At 40.5% G+C, this 22,671-nt stretch overlaps 1 protein-coding gene across 6 annotated transcripts in view; it reads left to right on the forward strand.

Moving 5' to 3' along the window:
- The window catches only part of DST (dystonin), a 500,594-nt gene extending 479,526 nt beyond the window's left edge, over positions 1-21,068 (forward strand). For 3 of the 6 annotated variants that reach the window (XM_060162518.1, XM_060162519.1, XM_060162514.1), the window contains 13 exons: positions 2,209-2,352; positions 3,015-3,203; positions 4,323-4,449; positions 6,423-6,586; positions 7,537-7,699; positions 9,264-9,418; positions 9,590-9,664; positions 10,567-10,584; positions 13,331-13,448; positions 15,349-15,548; positions 16,135-16,245; positions 19,132-19,255; positions 20,047-21,068. In XM_060162518.1, coding sequence (XP_060018501.1) covers positions 2,209-2,352; positions 3,015-3,203; positions 4,323-4,449; positions 6,423-6,586; positions 7,537-7,699; positions 9,264-9,418; positions 9,590-9,664; positions 10,567-10,584; positions 13,331-13,448; positions 15,349-15,548; positions 16,135-16,245; positions 19,132-19,255; positions 20,047-20,309 — 1,851 coding nt within the window. In that variant the 3' untranslated portion in view covers positions 20,310-21,068. Of the gene's footprint in view, positions 1-2,208; positions 2,353-3,014; positions 3,204-4,322; positions 4,450-6,422; positions 6,587-7,536; positions 7,700-9,263; positions 9,419-9,589; positions 9,665-10,566; positions 10,585-13,330; positions 13,449-14,347; positions 14,420-15,348; positions 15,549-16,134; positions 16,246-19,131; positions 19,256-20,046 lie in introns of all 6 variants that reach the window. The other 3 variants (XM_060162516.1, XM_060162517.1, XM_060162520.1) reach the window with 3 other exon arrangements.
- Positions 21,069-22,671: the final 1,603 nt, after the last annotated feature.

Consider the following 22,671-nt stretch of genomic DNA (forward strand, 5'->3'; position numbering starts at 1 on the left):
CAGGGTGCATATATGCCCTACAGAACCGAGGCTACCTGTGGTATCACCACCCTCACAGCAGGGCCAGGAAACCCCCAGAAACATCAGGAGGCAGGCATCCCGGGAGGGGTACTGGTTTCAAGAACAGATTATCTTTAAACATTTTAAATTAGCATACAATTGCATGCAATTTTATAAAGTGCTTCTCTGTAATAATATTTTGCAGTGATATTGTTCGTTCTGTTTCATTTCTTTTGCTTCCCTTCACACATTCTCACCAATAGAAGAAAAACAGAATATTTAATTTCTTAGACTAGAGCCCTCTCAATATAATCCAACTTCTAAAATTGGCAGATTTTCCCATGTGAGCACAAACCACTGAGGCAGCACTCAGACTGGCCTGGAAGAGCCCGGGGTGCTGTCAGGAGTTGGTACCCAGTCCACAGTGTTTCCAGTGGGAGCTGGGCACCCAGTGTGGGAGTGATTAAAAGTACATGATTGGATCAGCTCGCCTCTGGAAAAGCACAGCTGTTCTTAACCTTCTGGTTTTCTCTTCCTAGTAAAGTTTGTTTCCTTTCACTTAAAAGGGGTCTGTTTTGGGGAAAATTAAAATATTTTTAAGGTAGGTCATGACATTTAAAAAGTAGGTCATCAAAGTCTGTGAGTCTGTTTCTGTTTTGTAAATAATTTCATTTGCTTATGGTTACCAAAGGGGAAAGGTGGGGAGAGGGATAAGTTAGGAGTTTGGGAGTAACATATACACAGTACTATATATAATATAGGTAACCAACAAGGACCTACTGTAGTATATAGCACAGGGAACTCTGCTCTACTCAGTGTTCTGTAATAACCTATATGGGAAAAGAACCTAATCTGAAAAAGAATGGATATATGTATATGTATAACTGAATCACTTTGCTGTATACCTGAAACTAACACAACATTGTAAATCAACTATACTCCAATATGAAATAAAAATTAAATTAAAATAAATACATAAAAATAAAAAGTAGGTCATGTTAGCAGAGTAATTGAACCTGGACTCCCCAATGGTAAAAATGTGGAAATAAAGGTTAAAAAGCATTTATTCACTCACACAGGTACAAAATTGAATAAGACACAGTCTTTTGATCTTGTGGACCTTAACAATCTAGTAGCTGTGCATATAAACAAAATATTTTATTAGAGTGAAATGTCAAGGTAGGAGGCGTATGACAGCTGCTTCAGAGGTTTAGAAACAAAAGGTCACTAGATGTGAACACCTATACTTTCTGACCCCCTGGTTACACGGCGTGGGTAACACAAGTGCCATCCATCCCCTGGCACCCTTGTCAGGTGTGGAAGGAATCCTTCTTAGTGTGGGTTCCAGGTAGATTGGAGGGGTCAGTGGATGTTTGAAATTCAGTGCAGGGTTTGGGAAGCATGTGCCCCACAAGCATGTGCCCAAATGCCTCACATTTTGGGGGGCAAAAGTCCTCATTTTTTAGCCCCGCTTTCAGAGTTCTGTGATCCATGAATCTGTGGGTACAGTTCTGATGGTAGAAAGTAAAGTATGTGAGACATTTATAAAAAGGTTGATTTGACAGCCTTCCAAAGCCTGTTGAGGTGTATTCATCCTTCCAGGGCTGAGAGTGGCTCTTTTTACTGCCCTTTAAGGGACATTTTTCCCAGAGGCTGGCCGCTGTCAGGCCCACTTGCTCCAGACTCATTCGACTCCTTCCCCACTGGACGCTGGGCCTTCTCTCCCACAACCCAGGCCTTTCTAGTTCCCTGCCAGTCTGCTGTCTTCCTTGGCACTTTTTGGATACACATTCCTATCATCCCTGACACGGTTAATGCTACTTTGAATACTAACCTCCTCGTCGTATTTGCTAGAACGTTTTTTTTTTTTTTTGCAATCCATATTGTTTCTATCGCTGGCTTAGTATCTGTCCCAATTCTTGCCTCTACGAATATAATTATAATGTATTCAAATTTAGGAGAGTGTCTTTTTTGTTTAATGTATTTTGTAAAGCATGAGATAGTATCCTGTAGTTGGATCTTGAGATAGTGTGAGAAGGTACTTTATCCGATTACTGTCCCTTCTCCTCCCTTAATTCCTCACTCGGTGGATGATTTCCAGCTGTGAATAAACCGATGTAAGTTCTTGCTTATTGGTTTAGCTCTGACAGTCCAGTGGACGTTGCTGGCCTTTTAGTTTCAGCCCGTGCGTCTTTGTTTATGCTGTAGGAATTCATGAAGAGACTGGAAGAAAAGCGCGCTGCCCTCAACAAAGCCACCAGCATGGGAGACTCCATCCTGGCCATCTGCCACCCAGACTCCATCACCACCGTCAAGCACTGGATTACCATCATCCGGGCCAGATTCGAGGAGGTCCGTGCATCTCAGTCCATCTTTAGAGCAGCTGGAGCTTTGAGAGTCAGGGGAGGGGGCGTGGAAACTCGGGCAATTAATGACGTATTTATGGCTGTGGGAACCTAAGGGCTTATGTTCTTCACAAGACCATTCTTCTGTGTGTTACCTGTCTCTGCCACCCACTTTTCTTTAAAAAGTTACAAGCATTCTGCAGCTATGTCCCTGAAACTATGTGGTTCACTGTAGGACTTTCTGTCCACTTCCAGATCACGTCTGTTGAATAGGTTTTTCAGAGCCGTCTATGCTTGTGGAATGAATTGCACACACAAGTGAATTCATTCTGTATTTAAGATCTTAGCTGTTTTTATTTCCACTCTGTGCTACACAGAGTGAGCATATGTGATTCTTCAGGGAATGCATGTTTGAACTTAAATTAGCAGGCAAAGGGAAGCCTGGGTGATTGACGTACATCTAAACTTCTGAGGGTGACAGCCATCACAAAGGGCTCCTGGGTCCTCCACAGGCTGGGTCTTGGTACCACTGATGGGATCTAGAAAGACCAGAGAGTTATGGATCTAGCCTGGGATGATCCTAATTTACATTTAAGTGTGGTGTATGTTACATCAGTTACATTATTCACTGAGATGGAAGAAATTCAGAGCAGTTGTTTTCTCCATCAGGTACTGGCCTGGGCAAAGCAGCACCAGCAGAGACTAGCCAGTGCCCTGGCAGGACTCATCGCCAAGCAGGAGTTGCTGGAAGCCCTGCTGGCCTGGTTGCAGTGGGCTGAAACCACACTGAGCGACAGGGATAAAGAGGTCATCCCGCAGGAGATTGAAGAGGTGAAAGCCCTCATTGCAGAACACCAGGTAAATAGATGTCATCCTAACCTGCCTTCTCAGACACTGTCTTTGCTTCACACTGTACTTCTCAGAAGACTGCTCTGTGCTTCTTACCTTCACTTCCTCAGACACACTCCTCAACTCCTCCACCAAGTTTCTGACGCCACTGCTGCCCTGGAGCTTCTCTCTGGAGAGTCACTTAGTTTTGCTGGTGTCTCCTGCCCTGTGTGACATTCCCACGCTCCTCCCTTTCGGCCCCATCCATGGAGCTGTGCTCGCATCTCAGATGGGCTCCCCCCGTCCCTGTGCTGTGCGGCTGCTTCCCACTATTGCTGTCGTATTTTGATAAACGTATAAGATATCGATGCCTGTGATGGCCCTGAAGTGTCTCCGTCAACCGAGGCATTAAAGTGTCAGTGTCCTCCAGTGTGACAGACATTCCAGAAATGTGTTTCTTCACTTCTTACTTTTTTCTGCCTTCTCCTTTTCCCATCACTTTTCACCAGTCTCTGCCCTTGCCACAGATTCCAGATACAGGGACACCTGGTCAACCATGATAAAAAGTCCAAGGAGATGAGATAAATGGCAACATAGTCAAACCTTTTAAATGTAAACTTGAACCTGAATGACTTTGACCCTCCTTGGTAGAGTAGATTTATTGATAGGGATATTTTAAATGTATCCACATTTATGTGGATATGCTTTACGTCACTGTATATCAAAGCCATCTTAAGTATTTCAGATATGTAGGTGAGATGTGTCGCAGGAAAGCCCTAGAGACACCCCAGCTAACTCGTTCCTTTGTAGACAAATGCTCACTTTAAGATTCTTCAGGGAGAGCTTGGAAGCTTGGTCCTGGCTGGTGCACAGACAGGTTGTGTTCCTCATGCAGCTGCTCCCCCTGTGGTCTTCAAATAAAACAAGTTGCTTTTATAACACTGTAGTTACTTATCACCTATTAACATTTTGTAGTCTGTAAATACTGTATTATGATGGTTAGATTTTTTTTTATCCTAGATAAAACATGTTTTATTCTTTTTTCAGAAATGATAGTATGGTCCTTTTATCTTCTCGTTTTTAGTTCATTTCTAAAGATGTTTTTCTCTGATATACTTGTATCTAGTTGACATCATTTCTTTCTTTCAGACCTTCATGGAGGAAATGACCAGAAAACAACCTGACGTGGACAAAGTCACCAAGACCTACAAGAGGAGAGTGGCGGACCCCTCCTTACATTCCCACATTCCGGTCTTGGATAAGGGGCGAGCAGGAAGTAAGCAGTGGCTAATTTCTTTAACATGAGGATGGTTAAGCAAGGAAGTTAGTTTCCTTTTATTTTGAGTTATGGTTTCACATTTTGGAGCCATAGGTGATTCTACATGAGCTCTCAATCATAAAAGGTTTTCTTTCTTTCTTTTTTTTTTTCATTAATTTATTTATCTTTGGCTGTGTTGGGTCTTTGTTGCTGCATGCGGGCTTTCTCTAGTTGTGGTGAGCGGGGGCTACTCTTCGTTGCGGTGTGCAGGCTTCTCATTGCAGTGGCCTCTCTTGTTGCAGAGCACGGGCTCTAGGCATACGGGCTTCAGTAGTTGTGGCACGCGGGCTCAGTAGTTGTGGCGCATGGGCTTAGTTGTTCCACGTCATGTGGGATCTTCCTGGACCAGGGCTCGAACCCGTGTCCCCTGCATTGGCAGGCGGATTCTTAACCACTGTGCCACCAGGGAAGTCCCATAAAAGGTTTTCTTGAAAGAATATGTGGGCTAAGTATTATAGCAACTTATTTAAAAATAAAGGAAAGGATAAATCCAGGTCTCTATATGTGTAACTTTATTTGCTCGAAGTGTATCTTTCAGATTAGCCAGAAGAAATCAGGAATAACTTTCAACAAGAACAGAAGTCATCACCCCCTTTGAATTGACTCATTCTGCTTCTCTTATATAAATAACCTTAAAGTGGAATGGAACAAGAATGACCATGACCTGGATAAAGTTCATGACCTAACTGTTCACTAGTAACCAGCAATCTGATAGATTTTCCTCATGTTCATTTGACTTGAGGCTCTATTTACTGACTTCTCAGGCTGTCTTGACCCAGCGAAGTGACATTAAATACAATAATAGCTAGCTCAGATAAGATTTAGAAGCAGCACAATTTATACCAGGCAGTTTGTATATTTCTGAATGGTGCCTTACTAAAGAAAAGTGGTTTTGGATCTGTCATAGTCGTGTCTTGCACAAGGAGGCAGGGTAACAAAGTTGTTAGGAACTCTGGACACAGACTGCCTGGCTGTCCCCACCCCTCAGCATCTGGGAAACGCAACCTTGGACACGTTACTTGAACCCCTTCTGAGCCTCAATTTCCTCATCTGTGGAAAGGGAGAATTATAACCTCATTAGACTATGGTGAGGACTTAATGAGCTCGTGTATGAAGTGCTTAGCATACTTCCTGGAATACTGTTAAATGCTCAATAAATATTAGCTATTGATATTTTTATGTAACTCCATGGGAGTTAGGAATTCTGGGCAAATCTCAGCTTGGATGCTAACTTCCTATGAAAGCTTAGGCCAGTGATTTATTTTTCTTGGTCACATTGAACGATTTAGTTAGATGAGGAAACTGCAGTGAGATAATTGCTCTGTGAAGTTATAGAAACTTGTGAATACTAGAAAGAGGGAGGAAACTTTAGGAAGGCAGTAAATTAGGATATGAGACGATGCACAGGAAACACACAATCTCAGTGGAAAATGGACCTGGAAGAAGGCTGGGACCGTAATCACACACTTCCGTACTTGATTGGGAATTTGTCGGGTATCTTGGTCTGACTCTGGCGAGCCGCCCAGTGCCTCCTGCCCTCCTCTCAGCTGGGTTTGCCCAAACTGATTCACATGCACTGCAGTGCCCTGGCAGTAGCAAAGAGGAGGACTGCAGGATGCTTCTTTGTCATTGAAGTGGTGCGGATTTTAGGCTGGAAAATGTTTGAAGCATAAATGTATTGAGAGAACTTTCCAGTATTTCAGGGCTCCCGTCAAGAATATTTCTCTGATGTCTCTGAACGGTGTGCGACCCTTGTTAAGTAAAACACATTTGACCCTGATATCGTGCATCACCTAAATTAGGGTGTTTCTTCACATCATAGCTAGTAATGAAGTTGATTCAGTCTGAACAAGGAACAGTAAAGGTCAAGCCTTAATGTATTTCAAAACCCTGGAGACTTTCCCATCCTAACTCAAGTTATGTTTGAACAGGAAAACGCTTCCCAGCGTCAAGCTTCTATCCCTCTGGGTCACAGACACAAATCGAAACCAAGAATCCCAGGGTCAACTTACTGGTGAGCAAGTGGCAGCAAGTCTGGCTGCTCGCCTTGGAAAGGAGGAGGAAGCTTAATGACGCCCTGGACAGACTGGAGGAGGTGAGAAAACTCTTACATTGGGTACCATATTGTCATCTGCCCTCATTCACCGGAACACATTGCCAAGATCTTGATTTTTTTCAACGTTTCTAATAATAGATAAGAAAACTCTTGATGTCTGAGTGCTTATTTTACTTCTAAAATTAAAGCCACAGGTATGAATGTTTTTATGGGGGGAAAAAACCCTGATATATGGGCCTTGGATTTAGGGAATCAAAGTCAAAAACAGGTATGTTGTAACATAATCAGGAGCTGACTCCTTCGGAAAAGATCTGGCTTGACGTATGTTTGCTGACAGCATCTTCTGGCAACTATAATCATTTATAATGCAGATCATTTATTCATATATACTCTGTGATCTGAAGTGTAGGGTGTCAGATTCTAGAATTGGTAAATTTTTAGAAGGTGAGGAGTTAGGAGCGACTGGTGGCAGAGACGTGAGGGGTAATAAGATAGGTAAAATCGGTCTTGTTCAGCTGGGCCTGCTCCCTGGGGTACAGAGCTCCTGTCACCTTGGGCCACACCACCTTTGTGAGTTCGGCATTATCAGAAATTTTCAGTGTGACTTTTTGAGGAGTTTTGTTTCCTCTATTTGTAAAGAAAAAACAGTGACAGTAACAGAATAAACTTTAGAGAAAAAATGTTCAAGTCCCCTTTGCAAGATGATACCTTTCCTGGAGGGAATGATCTGTGTGTTACCTAGAGGATCATTAAAAACGTTATTCATATTGTATAAGATAATAATTTTTATTATCTAGAGGATCATTAAAAATAACATTATTCATATTGTATAAGATAATTTTCGTTATCTAGTGGATCATTATAAACATTATTCATATTATATAATTTTTGTTATCTAGAGGATCATTCGAAATAACGTTATTCATATTGTGTAAGATATAATTTGAGCACAGCAGTAACTCAGGCAAAATGCCTTTTGCCCTCTTCAGCTAAGGGAATTTGCCAACTTTGATTTCGATGTCTGGCGCAAAAAGTACATGCGATGGATGAATCACAAGAAATCTCGAGTGATGGACTTCTTCAGGAGGATCGATAAAGACCAGGATGGGAAAATAACCCGACAAGAATTTATTGACGGGATTCTTTCCTCAAGTAAGTCCCAAGAGAGGTGGCCATAACAGATGTAATTTTTAAAGAAAATAAGCACAGTTTAAAATTGTGGAGCCAGTAAACCTGTGTTACTAATAAAACATCACCTTTAAACTTGGCTGTGAAGTCATTGCCCTCAAAAAAAAAAACAAAAAAAACAAAAAAACTGTCCTTAGTTAAAATTTATGGCTTTGAAGTCAGGCACCCTTACTAATTGTGTCACCACAGATAAACTCCTTTTCTCCACTGGAGCTGTGTCCCTATTTAGTGTAATCAGGTTAATAATACTTAATTCTTAGATTGTGTTGCCTGGCATAAAATGGGAAATCAGTAAATGCAAGTCAGTCTCTCTCTTTTTTATTTTAGTTCACATTCTGATCTAATATTGTCATTAGTAGGAAATTAGAAGGCTATAAAAATTCTAAAGGTATGTGCCCCCTTCTTGTTCGATAGATTTTTTTTTTTTTTTTTTTTTTTTTTTTTTTGCGGTATGTGGGCCTCTCACTGTTGTGGCCTCTCCCGTTGCGGAGCACAGGCTCTGGACGCGCAGGCTCAGCAGCCATGGCTCACGGGCCCAGCCGCTCCACGACATGTGGGATCTTCCCGGACTGGGGCACGAACCCGTGTCCCCTGCATCGGCAGGGGTACTCTCAACCACTGCACCACCAGGGAAGCCCTGATAGATTATTTTGATCACATGTATGTGATTTCTCTGGCAGATGTTACTAGAAGCACTCTTAAAGTAAATTTCATGTAAATTATTCCTTAAGTGGTACTTGAACCATATGAAATTTGCTAATATTAAACAGTTTTTAGCCTAGAAAAACAGCCATTTCGTAAGATTCATCCTAATAGTAGTTAAAGGTAAATTTAGGCCACATATGTAGTGATAGTGCTTGTGTGATGTAAATCAGGTTTTTGTTTTTGTTTTTTTTAAGGATTGTAATATACTTGATCATCCTAATCATTTAACTGGCCACACTACAATTAAAATGTGCGATCGAGAATGTCTTACGGCAGAATTAACAAGTTAATGCTATTTACTTTTTCTTTAAGACGTAAATCTTTTTGTAAAATGTTATTGTAAGTAGCAGCTCTTACCAACTTTCATTGCGACCAGAGTATGACATATACTGAGAATATCTTAATTATCACCCATACGTGGAATCTAAACCAAAAGTGAAACTCACAGAGATAGTAGAAAAATAATTGCCAGGGGCTGGGAAATGGAGGAGATAGGGAGAGGTTGGTACAAGGGTACAGATTTTCAGCAATAAAATGAATAAGGTCTGAGTATCTACTGTACAACATGGTGACTGTGGTTGATAACACCATATTGTATAATTGGAATTAGCTGAGAGAGTAAAATTCATTCTCACCCAAAAAAACCCAAAGAGTAAAAGATAAACATGTGAGGTGATGGATGTGTTAATTAACTAGATGGGGGGAAATCCCTCCACAATGTGTGCGTGTATCAAATTATTATGATTACAGTTTAAATATCTTACAGTTTTATTTGTCAGTTATTCCTCAATAGCACTACTTACCATTGTTTTGAAAATGTTAGAGTTCCCTACCAGTCGTCTGGAGATGAGTGCAGTTGCAGACATCTTTGACAGAGATGGCGATGGATACATCGACTACTATGAATTTGTAGCTGCCCTTCACCCAAATAAAGATGCATACAAACCTATCACTGATGCTGACAAAATTGAAGATGAGGTACTCATTACCTTTCCACCGGGTAGAACAAGCACTGTGTGTTCTGCCCAGATACCATGTACAATTCATGCAGTTGTTTTATTTCCATGTTTAGTTGTTGCGTACAGGTTTTAAGGATGCCACGATGTAATATTAATGTGAAAGTGACTGTTTTATCATTGCTTCTGGCAGGTGACAAGGCAGGTAGCTAAGTGCAAATGTGCAAAACGATTCCAAGTTGAACAGATTGGAGATAACAAATACAGGGTAAGTTTTCAAAATAGCTGTGTAGTTCTTTCAAAGGATAAAAATTAAAAACTTTGTCTGCATTGTTTCCCAGGAATGCCAGTTATTTATTTTTACCTTCTATCAAATATAATGGTATATGAAATTCCATCTTTCGTCATTTTTAATGATATAAAGATAGCTTGCATTTTGTATATTAGGACATATCTCTGACATGTATGATACATCCATTCAAGGAGAAAAATATTCACAGAAAAATACATCTCATATATTTAGGTTGCTTCGAATTACTTTATATTTTATTGTGATTAGAGGTAAGTTGTCATATTTTCAGTAACAAAGCTTTTCCAAGCCAGGAAATGAAGTTAAAATGTTTACTTATTTTTGTAAATGTGAAAAAGAGGTAGTGTTTTCCACTGATGCAGAAATTTAAAAAAATTTACATCTCAGTAACTCAGTTCACCTTCTTTAGAACAATTACTTGAAGACCCTTGTGACTTTGTCACTCTTTCTCTATCTTTTTTCTCTTTTTTTGGAACATCTCTTATTTGTAGTAGCTAGATAGGAAATGTGCAGAGATTCCCTCCTACAGTATATTACTTATAAATGAAACATTATTCATTTTGCTTTTATATTTCCACATTGAAAAATATTCATCTACATATTTGAATTTTTAACTTAAATTTGAAACCCAAAGACTTTCACAAAAATTTGCAAAGAAAAATTTCTGATTATTTGGTTTGAAGTTGAGAAAAATGGGTACCTGCACATCTCTAAACTAGATACTATATCCAGAAACCCAAAGTGTGAGCATGTGTGTGTGTACGTGTGTGTGTGTGTGTGTGTGTGTGTGTGTTCTAGTCATATAGAAAGTTTCCTGTTGAACTAATTATGTCTTTCTTCCATTTTTCATTTTTTATCAGTTCTTCCTGGGAAATCAGGTATAAACCAGTGGAATGTATTCTCAAGTTCCCAATAATTTTTTTTAACTTTAATTCATAGTCATTAAAGCTTGCCCTGGCCAATCTTTCCCATGCTGTCCCCCTAGCTACTACATTGTTGGTTGGCGTGGTGTTTCTGTATACGCTATAAGTGTCCTTGATTCAGGACTCTTTTTTGCCTTGTGTCTCAAATGAGGAGATTACCTTTAAGCAAACCAGATAATCAACTGTAGCTGGGCTGGGTACAGTGTTACAAATGCAATTTTCAGTTCCTGTCTTTAATAATACTATTCTCATCTATTGTATACAAGTATTCATTGCAACACAAAGTTGATTGTCCACACATCTCTGTGTGGCCTCGTTGGTGTTTGGCCATTGAAGCTGTATGCCCTGGTATAAGGTAGCTAGCGAAGGGCCAGCATCCAGCCAGTGACCTGGAAAAACAGCGCAGGGGAGAGGTCACCATGGCACTTGGCCACGGTGATGTGATCTCTCCAAAGCAGCTGTTTTCCCTGTGCCCTAATTCATTGATTTAGGGCTTTGCATCCTGAGTAGAAACTTTAACTCTGGAGGTTTTAAATGATGTCATTCCTTTTGAGGAAATGTTTCTCTTATAACTTACACAAAATCTTAGTCATACTTTATGTCATTTTGACCTCACATTTAAGTCAAGATAAATTGTCCAGGACACTGCATCATGATCAGAATTTTAGAACTGAAGACAAGAGAAATCAGATTTTGATTTAAACAAGGAGAGTTTTTTACTCTGTGCTTTTGGAAAGAACCATGCTATTTATAATACCTGACCATATCCTATTAGCTATTATTCTGCCCCTCAGTTTCTAAGCCATATTACATCTTAAGTTTCAAATTACCTATTCTCCCCATTTATTGCAAGCAAATAATTTTTTCAAATAAAAATTTTCAGTTATTTTGAATAGATGTTTTGAAAACTTCCATAAAAAGTTACTTTTCCGTTCTTGTTATTTTCTGAGTTAGTAATTGGGATAGCATCTTTTGTTTATGGAAAGGATGAAATATTTCAAAAGATTTAATTCACAGCACAAAGAACAACATTAGGGTCCTTTTTTTTTTTTGGTCTCACAGTTTAGCTGTTGAGAAAATTACGGAAATTCTAAAGACAATGGTAGTTGTCATAAAATACCTTCTCAAAATAAAATTTAAAGTCATTCATGTTTATTATAATGGAAATAATTGAAATATCTCTATAAAATATTTTTATATTCTTTATATGATGATATAAATAAATATTTATATCCTTAAAACTTGTTTTGAACATAGTCTTGGAACAAAAGCGTATCGTCTAATTATCTGGTTCCTTAAGGGTAATTTTCTTTAAATCCCCTCCTTTCCCTTTGCTTATTAGCAGCACCAAATTTTTTCTAACAAAATAAATATGCATTTTGATTTTTAAATTTTAATTTACATTTCTAGAGCAGGTTCAACTACAGGAAAGTTGAAGTCTCAAGGCTTAAAAACCATTTTAGAAAAAGTGATGTGAAAAGGTTTGATGTAAACGCCTGAGTCCCACTGGTGCATTTTACATGCTTTCCAAGTCCTTTCTGAGTTTCAGGGTCTGGAATGGTTGGCTTTGTCCTAGTGTTCTCTTCCTGAAACTCAGTGTTAAAATTTATGAAAAGCAGCAGATTGTTTCTACTTCACGTTTTCTGTTTATCCCTCATGAGCCCAGACAAGTAGTCACAATTGTATGTTACCTGCCTTAAAAAGAAGCTATTTATGTCTACTTGACTGTTCATTTTGCTATGGTATCCACCGGGTTGGCAACCATGAAATTCAGTCTGGTGGTTTTTATAAGTTGGACACGAGCTTATTAGAAATGATTTAAAAGTATAAAATCATTTCTCATGGGCTTTCGTAATAAATAAACCTTATGATCAGAAACTACCTGTAGTCTAGACGTTTATTCAAGACCTGCAGAATCTGTAGTGTATATGATCGGAGATCCACTGAAAGGGCAAGAAAAAGACAAGTGCTTCTCAGTGTCAGCAATTTTGGTATATAGAGCTTTAAAGAAAAGCCTTTTAGATTTGAAAGCTGTATCATTCCTAATGTGTCAGTGACTGTTCTAATATTACAGTAATCTAAAAATGGCACATGAATCCAGCCTTTAACAAATTAGCCTACCAGATCATTAGTGATGCAGAAGTTTTATTTAACCGTGAAATTTTTATTAGTCATGATCATTTACTACTTTATCTCTCTAAGTCAGAACTGTTTAGAGAAAACAGAATGAGTTTATAAAGATTTCTCCCACGGATTTCAGTGGAAAACAGTTTCAGGTGTAAGAGGAAGTTTTCATGAAGAAGAATCAGAGTTTATTAAATTTTCTTTAGAATCATCTTACCTCCTGGAAGCCCTGGGCAAGTGGGCCAGTGCTTATTTTCATGGCTGTGTTTAATCTCTAGAAACATTTTCCATTACTGCCTTACTAACGTTGTTTCCGTCATAAGAGAGAAAAATCATTTTTAGAAGAAAGCTTCAATATTACTGTGATAACCTTTGTTATCTTTTTCCACACTATTTCCTTTGGGCTAAATCAGCATGCAGCCGTCTAACGCAGATCATGATAAACCCCTTTCTCTGAGATTTTACTAATCGCTGCGAACTAAACCAGAAGTTAGAGTTGGTTGCTTACGCAGATCGCACCTCATCCTTCGAGATTTCCTCTTGACAATTAGAGGGTCTTCTTTCTTCCTCTTCCCAGTTTGGAGACTCCCAGCAACTCCGGCTTGTCCGAATCCTGCGAAGTACTGTGATGGTTCGTGTTGGAGGTGGATGGATGGCCCTGGATGAGTTCTTAGTGAAAAATGATCCTTGCAGGGGTAAGGAGATACTTATATCAAGATAATAACACCACGAAAGTATATCGATCTTGAATTATTTTCCAGCATCAAAAACACAGTGGGGCTAATTTTGGTCATTTATTACAGTAAGGAATGTTTCACATTGGTCTGTCAGCCTGAAGTTCCCAAAGAACTTGTGGCAATTGTGTAAACCGTGTTCCTCTCATAGTTTTTTTTTTACTTCTCCTGGATAACTAGGAGACTGGGAGGCAGGAAACACTAGAATAGATTTTCCTTTGTGAGGCGTTCCCATCTGCAAGTTTCAAAATGAGCAGTTCTACCAACCAGGGGAAGGATTTCCTCTGTCGTTAAGTAGCAAAGTAAGGGGAAAGAAAATTGAGCGACGAAGATTGAAGATACCGTACAGTAAAAGTTTAAAAGCAGAAGTTTTTGTGAAATTAGGGGGAGGCGAGGAAAGCAGTATTGAAAACTTTTTTTAAATAATGAACTGCTAATTTGACTCTGAATTTTGAAGTTACAGATTAGAGCCTTAACAATATGCACACATAATATACCATAGCTCTCAGGTATCTGGGAGTGCGTTCCCAGCAGCCAGTCAGCAGGCCTTCCTTCTATATTTTGGAAATAATGCAGCTGAAGGTAATGCAGCTCCATTTACGAAACAAAGAATTGAGAATGCAGAGTGTTCTGTGGGGTAGCCTAGGAAAGTTAGCTCAATTGGGGTGAAGCCTTCCAAATACATTTTTCATCCTGAGTCAGACCTTTGAGTGTTTCCCTTCGCAGGGCCAGTTTTCTCCTAAATTGTGCGCTAAAGGCCCGATCTGAGCAACCCTTGCATAATCAACTACTGTACTTTGTTTCTTCTCCTGCTAACAGTTTTCTTGAATGTGATTGGTATCCTGTGTCATTTCTTCTAGTTCATCATCATGGGAGTAAAATGTTACGTTCGGAATCAAACTCTTCAATTACTACTACTCAGCCTACTATAGGTTGGCGACCCCTCTCTTTGCCTCTCCCCTCTGACCTCTCCTCTTTCCTACTTTGACATTCTTGCTTTAATCGTTTTGTTTTAAAATAACATGCTTCATCCATCGCGTATGGCTTAACTCACATCCAGCTGAGCTGGTGCTTCCAAATTGAAATTCTGGACTTTCAACACGCTTCGGGTGTTGCAAATGTAGGGGTTGTGTAAGTGATCAAACACAAGCTAACACCCTGCACACGGGGTTCTGGCGGCGCCTTCTCCGAGTGCACGTGTGTTGGTGTGAGTGTTGCATCACAGATGACCTCACGGATCCTGGGGTCTGCTGTTTGTTATTTTGCATGCTGTAAAACCAGGTTTTTAAGGCATAAAATAAAAACACTAGCCGCCTCATTGAAAGTGCAAAACCTGAAAGTTTCTGTGTCGTCGTCATGATTAACAACCCATCTCTCATTCTGTGTAATTGTCCAATTAATCCCGATGGTGAAAGACTGGCAATTTCCTGACCTCGGTACACGCAAAAGACACAGTCCCCGCCTCCCTGGCTTGTCCCCTCAGGGTGGGGATGGCATAGTGAAACCCTGCAGGCATCAGTAGTGGGTGGATTAACAATATTTGAGCATGAGCTTGTCATTTTCATGCTGACTCTCTCTTTAATAGTGGTTACTCTTGGCTGGTGTCTAGTGTTAGAATAAACACACTTTTATTTTTTTCTTTCCCCAACTGGCCTGTATCCGAAAGGAATGCATTGTAAAGGAATGCATTTGACTTTTTGTGATGCTGAGTTGGAGTTGGCATGGCAAAAAGGTGTTCTTGCAATCCTCCACGTGGTCTGTGGCGCCAGATGGCAGTTTTCCCCTCCCCCCCGCACCCGACTGAGCCCCTCTTTTTTTTTCCTTCCTTTCGTTTGTGTGCCTTGTGTGTTCCGTCATCCAGCTAAAGGAAGGACGAACATGGAGCTAAGGGAGAAGTTCATCTTGGCGGATGGAGCCAGTCAGGGAATGGCTGCTTTCCGGCCCCGGGGCCGAAGATCGAGGCCCTCATCTCGGGGAGCCTCGCCCAACCGGTCCACATCCATGTCCAGCCAGGCTGGCCAGGCGGCCTCCCCACAGGTCCCTGCCACCAGCACACCCAAGGTAGTACTCGTTTCCTCTTCCTCTGCGCTCACTGTCTAGAGTATGCTTTTGAATGTTTGGGGGGGATCCCTAGAATTTGTAGGACCAGCTTTCTCCAAATGTGTCCCTTCTCACAATATGGAAGATGAAGAATTAAAAAGTGTGTGTGTGCATGTGCACACGTGCGCGTGTGCTTTTGCCCTGTGGCCCATATAAAGACGATCTATTTAGGGGCTTTGGTTACCTTTCAGATTGTTTTTTCTTTTTAAAGCTTCATTCATGTTTTTGGTGTATATGATTTGCCATCAAACCTTTTCTATTTGTTTTTGGTTTTTTATTTTTAAGTTTTGAATTTTATTTTATTTATTTTTTATACAGCAGGTTCTTATTAGTTATCTATTTTATACGTATTAGTGTATACATGTCAATCCCAATCTCCCCATTCATCCCACCACCACCCCCGCCGCTTTCCCCCCTTGGTGTCCATCTATTTGTTTTTAATGATGATCATTCTTACTGTGAAATGAATGGCTGTGAATCTCTCTTTCCGTGGCTTTGTTTTTTTATCTGCCGTCCTTTACGTTTGATTTGCCATTGTTCCATACAGATTCTCCATCCTTTAACACGCAATTATGGTAAACCCTGGTTGACAAACAGCAAGGTGTCAACTCCTTGTAAACCAGCTGAGTGCTCAGACTTCCCCATGTCATCTCCAGAGGTATTGTAAGGCCCCAGATTCCAGCCTAACAGCCGCCTTTAACTGAAACGATCACCTACTAACACTGCTTCACCTCACCCTTAATAAATGTACTTTTGATAATACGTCGTCTTTTTACAGACTTCTATATAATAAGTCTCAACCCTAGGAACGTGAGAGTAAGGGGTGAACACAAAAGACGGTTTATAGCTCCTCAAAGGGCGTCAGCCTAACCTAGTCACCTCTGCAGGCTCTCAGCCTTTTTTGTTTCTCTGTTCTCTTTCTCATACTTAATTTTGCTTTTCTCCCCTGGGAGAGTGACATACAGGAGATTATACCCAGACCTAAGTCAGGTTTCTTTTCAAGCTGATGGTATGCTTTTGCTTCTAGACATAATTTGGGCAAGAAATGCTGTAACCCTTTTTAGGTGAGAGTGAGAGGCAGTATCATTTGCAAGAGAATCACTTAAATTATAAGAATGTGGACTGAGTGTTCTCTCTGGGCAAGGTCCTTCTGACTGTCTGGTATGTCTATTTCTGCCCAAGAACACTGGGTGGATGAGACCCAAGCCTTCTAGTTACCAGCGCAAGGGGCTGGGGGCTCGGATAGGCAAAAGGTTATCTGTCATTCTCAAAAGGTATGTATCTTTATTAGACTTAATGATTTTTTTCAGGACCCTCTCACTTTTTTAAATGACATGCTATATGGGGATAAGATATTTAGGAGATATAAAATTTGCCGAGATTAACTTATATATCAGATCATTTATATTCAATTGGAAGTCAACCATACGTCTTTTAAAGAAAGTTCTCTGTAAAATGATAAACATAGGCACCAAATAAATCACATATTTGATTAGAATCACCATAAGGAAGGGAGAAAAATCCCTAAAGAACTGTTATTGAAACCAAGGAGGTATTTCATATTAAAGGCAAGGACTCCTGGATAAAACTAATTTAGTACCTCTCAAAAGCCTTTTATGCTTTTCAAAACTCTTATCTGTTATGTAACCCTCACACTCATAATGAGAGGTAGGCAGAGAAAATGTCATTGCCCTCCTGACTCAGATTGAAATGATGGAAATGGAAATTACAGATGGTGGTATAGAGTTGGGGCAGAAGCCCATTCCTCAACTCTTCCTCATCCCCCAGCCCCTCATTTCTCCCCCTTCCCTCAAGTGAGTGATGTTAATTTCATATGTTACGTCTGAGGCGTCTGTCGCTTCTGATGGATCTCTTGTAGCCAAAACTGAGAGCAGTTGAAGGAACCTAAAGTGACATGTTTGCTTTAAATATTCAGGGCTGTGCTACTCTGTTCAAATTTTTGAAAAGTGGAAACCCCCCTCCCCACAAATTTAAGTCTATTATTTTGGCTAATACAAAGCTAGGTTTCATTTCAAATAGCCTCATGAGGCAAAACAACAGTATCCTTCTATGGAAGGGTCTTTAAGAGCACGGGGTAGGTTTGTGACTATAAAATCAGAATATCAAGGCATCTGAAAAGAATGCTCTTGGTCCTTCATGGTAATGAACTGTCATCTTGAGTGATATATTTCATCACCTGTGAGTCCTCACTCTCTCCTGGGTTGTTGAGATTCTGAGTTAGGAATTTAACTGGAGCAGAGCTGTCAGAGTTCGGGCAAATTACTGCCCTCTTCAGGCCCTCCTCTTTCACAATTGTGAAAAAGTGAGTAGGTAAGTGTGAGGATTAATTGTGGTTAGACTAGTGAGAGTATTTTCAATGCTTAAGCATCTTTTTTTTTTTTTTTTTTTTGGCTGCGCTGAGTAGCATGCAGGATCTTAGTTCCCCCACCAGGGATCGAACCCCTGCCCCCTACCATAGGAGTGCAGACTGGGCCACCAGGGAAGTCCCAAGTATTATATGTATACGAATTCTATATAAATCCTATATTTAAATGTATGTAGAGAATACATATGTAAATGAATTATGAATATCATTAATATTAATAAATTGCAACCCTGATATATCTAAAGGTCTTACATATGCTTTATTATTAAACATTTAAAACTATTTAATAAAGGAAAATTAATTTTTCAAAAAGCATATGTAATTGTTTAGATCTGTTTCCTCCAAACAGCTCCCTGACTGTGAGTTCATTGAGGAATATGATGTCTTTATACTTCCCAGATTTGTTTTTGTTTTTTGTTTTTTTTTAACTTTGGGAGAATTTCCAAAATGTTGTAGTGATCCAGGAAACGTGAATGATTTTAGATTTAGAATAAAATGTCATAGTTGTGATTACTTTAGACATTCTCTGCAAACTCCTGTAAGAATTTTAAGAGAATCATCCCCAAACATTGCCTAGGTATCTTGTAAGGACCGTAGACAGTGACGGAGCCAAGAGAGGAAGTGACATCTTACCAAGTTACAGAATGTCGCTTTTTTCTCTTTTTGGCAGTTATGTTTGTTTAAATGGTGGCTGTCTAGGCATTCCTTATTTTCTTCCTGTTCAATTTCTGTTTATTTATTTCTGTCTAGTTCCCTAAAAACCTTGCAGGCAGCAGAGAGTCCAAGCACGATTTTTTAGAGGCCAGTCTTCTCTCGGGACCATGCAGCCACCATCATCTTTTTGGCTCTACTCTCTCAACTCTGTGATAATTCACTGACAATCTGAAAGATACTAACATACTCAGAGTTTGTCTGTGTTTCCTCGGGGACTCTCCACTTTTGTGTTTTCTCTCCAATATGAATTCATTTTCTTTAGAGGGGTCCCTCTGAATTTAGGGAGAGAATAAGAAATTAGTGGAGAAAAGCAAGTGAGAACCCCATGCCTCCTCACCTCCTGAGTGTCTAGTGGAGGGTTCCCACCCATCTGTGAAGTGGTGTCAGTGGAGAATCACGGGACAGGAGCAATATCTGAAATGTCTTTTCCCTGATTCGACACAGGGAACGCCGATACAGGGAAGCAAGCTTCGACTTCCGGGATATTTATCAGGGAAAGGCTTCCACTCCGGGGAAGACAGTGGCTTGATCACAACCGCAGCTTCCCGAGTACGGACACAGTTTGCTGGTGAGTCTGCTGCGTTCCATCTCTCGTGGCTTTGCAGTGTGATCTGAATATGAAAATCCCATTTCTTCCTAATCGGGGAAGACAAATCAATGCTGCTGTATTCTTCTGAAATGACAAGTGGTCCCAGTCCTCCATCAAAGGTAGGGGATCAGTGAGCCATGGGCATAAGGGACTCAAACATCCCTTTTGGAAAGTACCAGAGAAAGATGAGACAGTGACTGTGGAATTGAAGAAAAACTGTGGCAGGATCTACCCCTTCCGACCGAAAGTCTGGCCTCCTCTGCTGCTTGGAAATTGCACTGGGTTCTGTTTGGGGTGGTTGGAAAAACCCAGCTGCACTGGCCCTGACTCCGGGGATCCTAAGCACAGCAAGCCTGAAGCTTCTTTAAACTTTCAAGTCTTTTGTCTTCAATTCCTTTGTGCTTCGAATTACTTATCCTAGGCAAAACTTGTGCTGTGCGTTCGTACTGCACACGTCCCTGGGTTATACCTGCCAAACTTTGGAAAACACAGTCTCAAGGGATATATCTATTCCTTATGTCTGTGTGTGGTAAATGGAATTCCATTTTAAGTGGGGTAGCCCCCAACCTGCTTTTTGTTTGTAAATTGAGCTTTTTGTATATTTCATCTACTTAGAGTGGGAGCAAGGCCATGAAATCAACATGTATTTCTTGAGCGCCTACTGGGTGTCCAGAAAACTGACTGAGGTTAAACGGTGGCACTGAGTTTCAAGAATCGGTGGCAGCTGGATGCAGTAGAAAGGGTGACCCATCTCTGCCCTCTCTCCTCAGATCCCAAGAAGACCCACAGCCGACCAGGAAGCCGAGCTGGCAGCAAAGCTGGTAGCCGGGCCAGCAGCCGCCGTGGCAGTGATGCATCAGACTTTGACATCTCGGAAATCCAGTCCGTGTGCTCCGACGTGGAGACTGTCCCCCAGACACACAGGCCTACGCCCCGAGCAGATTCTCGGCCGTCCGCAGCCAAGCCTTCCAAAATCCCCACACCCCAGAGGAAATCTCCTGCCAGCAAATTGGACAAGTCCTCCAAGAGATAGTGCAGTTGGTTCTACCACTGTCCTTCCTAAAGCCTTTACTATTTAAGTCTGAAAGATGTAACATATGATGTAGAGACTATTGTGAAATAATGCAAGAGGTGAGTTTAAAGTTCTGCAGATGGCCTTATTTGTGTATTTGTCTTTTTCTTTTATCTGTATAATTTGGGTCAGATAGTCTGGGGTTTTAGTCACATCCTCCATGAGGGGGGAGAGAGTTTGATAGGCACTAACGTTTCTGCACTGAGCGTGTGGAGCACACCTGAGATCACTATACCTGCAGGTAAGTCCACGACTTCCCGACAGCCAGCCCTCCACTGGGAGCTAACATGAAGGATACCTCAGGACACCTTCTTGCTTCTCTGGAAACTCTGAAAAGCCAAAAGACACCCACAGCGATCTATTCCAAGATGATCTAAGTGTAAACTGCAAGATGGGGGGCAAAAAGACAAACACACCCGCCGCAGTTCTTAACCTTGTACCTGACGGAGAACTCACAGAAAGTTCCTTTCTGCACCTGCCCATGCTCTGAGATTCCCAGACTCTTGCGCGTTTCTGTGCCATGGCTTCACCTGAGGCCAGAGGCGTCCTGGACGTGAGCCCTCTTATCCTGTAAGAATATCATCATAAAGTGCATTCATGTAAATGTGAGGTTTTCTTTTGCTTGAGTGGACAGTAGCACCTGTACCATTGAACTCATTTTGTATCAAAGCAAGTTTGCTTGCAGAAAAGCTATGAAATAAAACATGTCCCTTAACTACATTGCTATGGAATTAATTTTTTTCCCCAGGGAAAAAAAGTCAGTGTATTTTTTTATGAGCAAATATCCATTTGGAGTGACCAAACGAGACTTAAAAATGGGTTTATTTTGATTTTCTCATCTGAAGTAATCATGTTCTGGTATTATATCTATATTTAATATAAACCTTTTAATTTATTATGTATACTCACATACTATAGGAAGATATTAGTATGCATTTAATAAAACATATTCACTTGAACATATGGCATACCTGATTATTTAAAGTGAACTTTTTCTGTTTGCTCTAAATAAAGCTTATATGGACGATCTCTCTTTACTAACAGTGTGACAGGCTAAGTTTGGGGGACAAAAAACACAGGGATATAATACATAAGAAATGATAAAATAACATTAACCATTCTATAAATATTTTTAGTATGTACCAACCATGTGCCAGCCTCTGTTGGTGACACTGAGGCGCTCTTATATTCAAGGGGAAAAAGCTAATAACTAAATCACTAAAAAACATGAACTGAAACCAGGGGATGTATGACAGGGTAATGTAGTTACATTCCCTCCTGTGTACATTTAAAAATCAAATGATAAAATTTTCTTAAATATAAAAATGGCATCAAATATAATTAGAAGAATGGCAGATGGTTCCTTTGGGTATGACCGGTCACAGTTCTCCCTGTGACTTTGTAAATTCATTTCAGCACACGGCATTGGTGGCATTTGGGTTCAGGAGTTAGTTAAGATAGTCTTGTGTTTTCCCCACGTGGTCTTTTTCATGGAGGCCAGCGTTGAATTGAAGGGCCTGGAGTCTCCGGAGACAGAAATTATGTGCCGCTTTTAAGTGACTCCTTTCTCAAAGCATGGGTCTCAAGTGCATGCCCTTGATGGGAAGGGTGATTCTAACCTATGGGACCACTTGCTGTAATTCATGCGTTTGATTGTAAACACCTCATCTGAGAAGGCAGCTGTAACTGCTGTTACTCCTTTGGTGCTTTGCATAGGATCACATTTCCACTTCAAAGACAAATTTAAGGGAATAATTTTATCTGGGCTCATTTGAATGCTGCCCCTGATAAAGAGCTAGGGAATTTGCTTTTTGTAGTAGGAAGTGGTGAAAGATACTTCGAGAGTCCTAAGGAACTGCTTCCAGCTACCAGCAATTGTCCTCCTGGGGAGCTTTTCACACTTTGATGCCTGATATTTGTTTCCTCTTGAATGTTTGTTTCCCAGAGCCTCAGGCTGACTTCTGAGGTCCTCCTGGAAGTTTCCCTCCTCTTCGCTACACAGTTCCTTCTCTTTTCTTTTTGTCTTTCTTTCTTTTTTGTTTTCTTTCCTACTTTTTATTTTAAAAACATGACATTGGAATGAATCGCAATGCTAAACATCTTAAAGATTGGCTCTGTTAGAAGATAAACTGAGGCATACTAAGAATTTTTAGGAGATCTACGAAACAGACACAGACATAGAGAACAGACCCTGTGGTTGCCAAGTGGAAGGAGAGGGTGGGGTTAACTGATACAAACTATTATATATATGGTGGATAAACAAGGTTCTGTACAGCACAGGGAACTATATTTAATATCCTGTGATAAACCATAACGGAAAAGA

This window comes from Lagenorhynchus albirostris, chromosome 10 (assembly GCF_949774975.1).
Source record: "Lagenorhynchus albirostris chromosome 10, mLagAlb1.1, whole genome shotgun sequence".
Lineage (NCBI taxonomy): Eukaryota > Metazoa > Chordata > Mammalia > Artiodactyla > Delphinidae > Lagenorhynchus > Lagenorhynchus albirostris.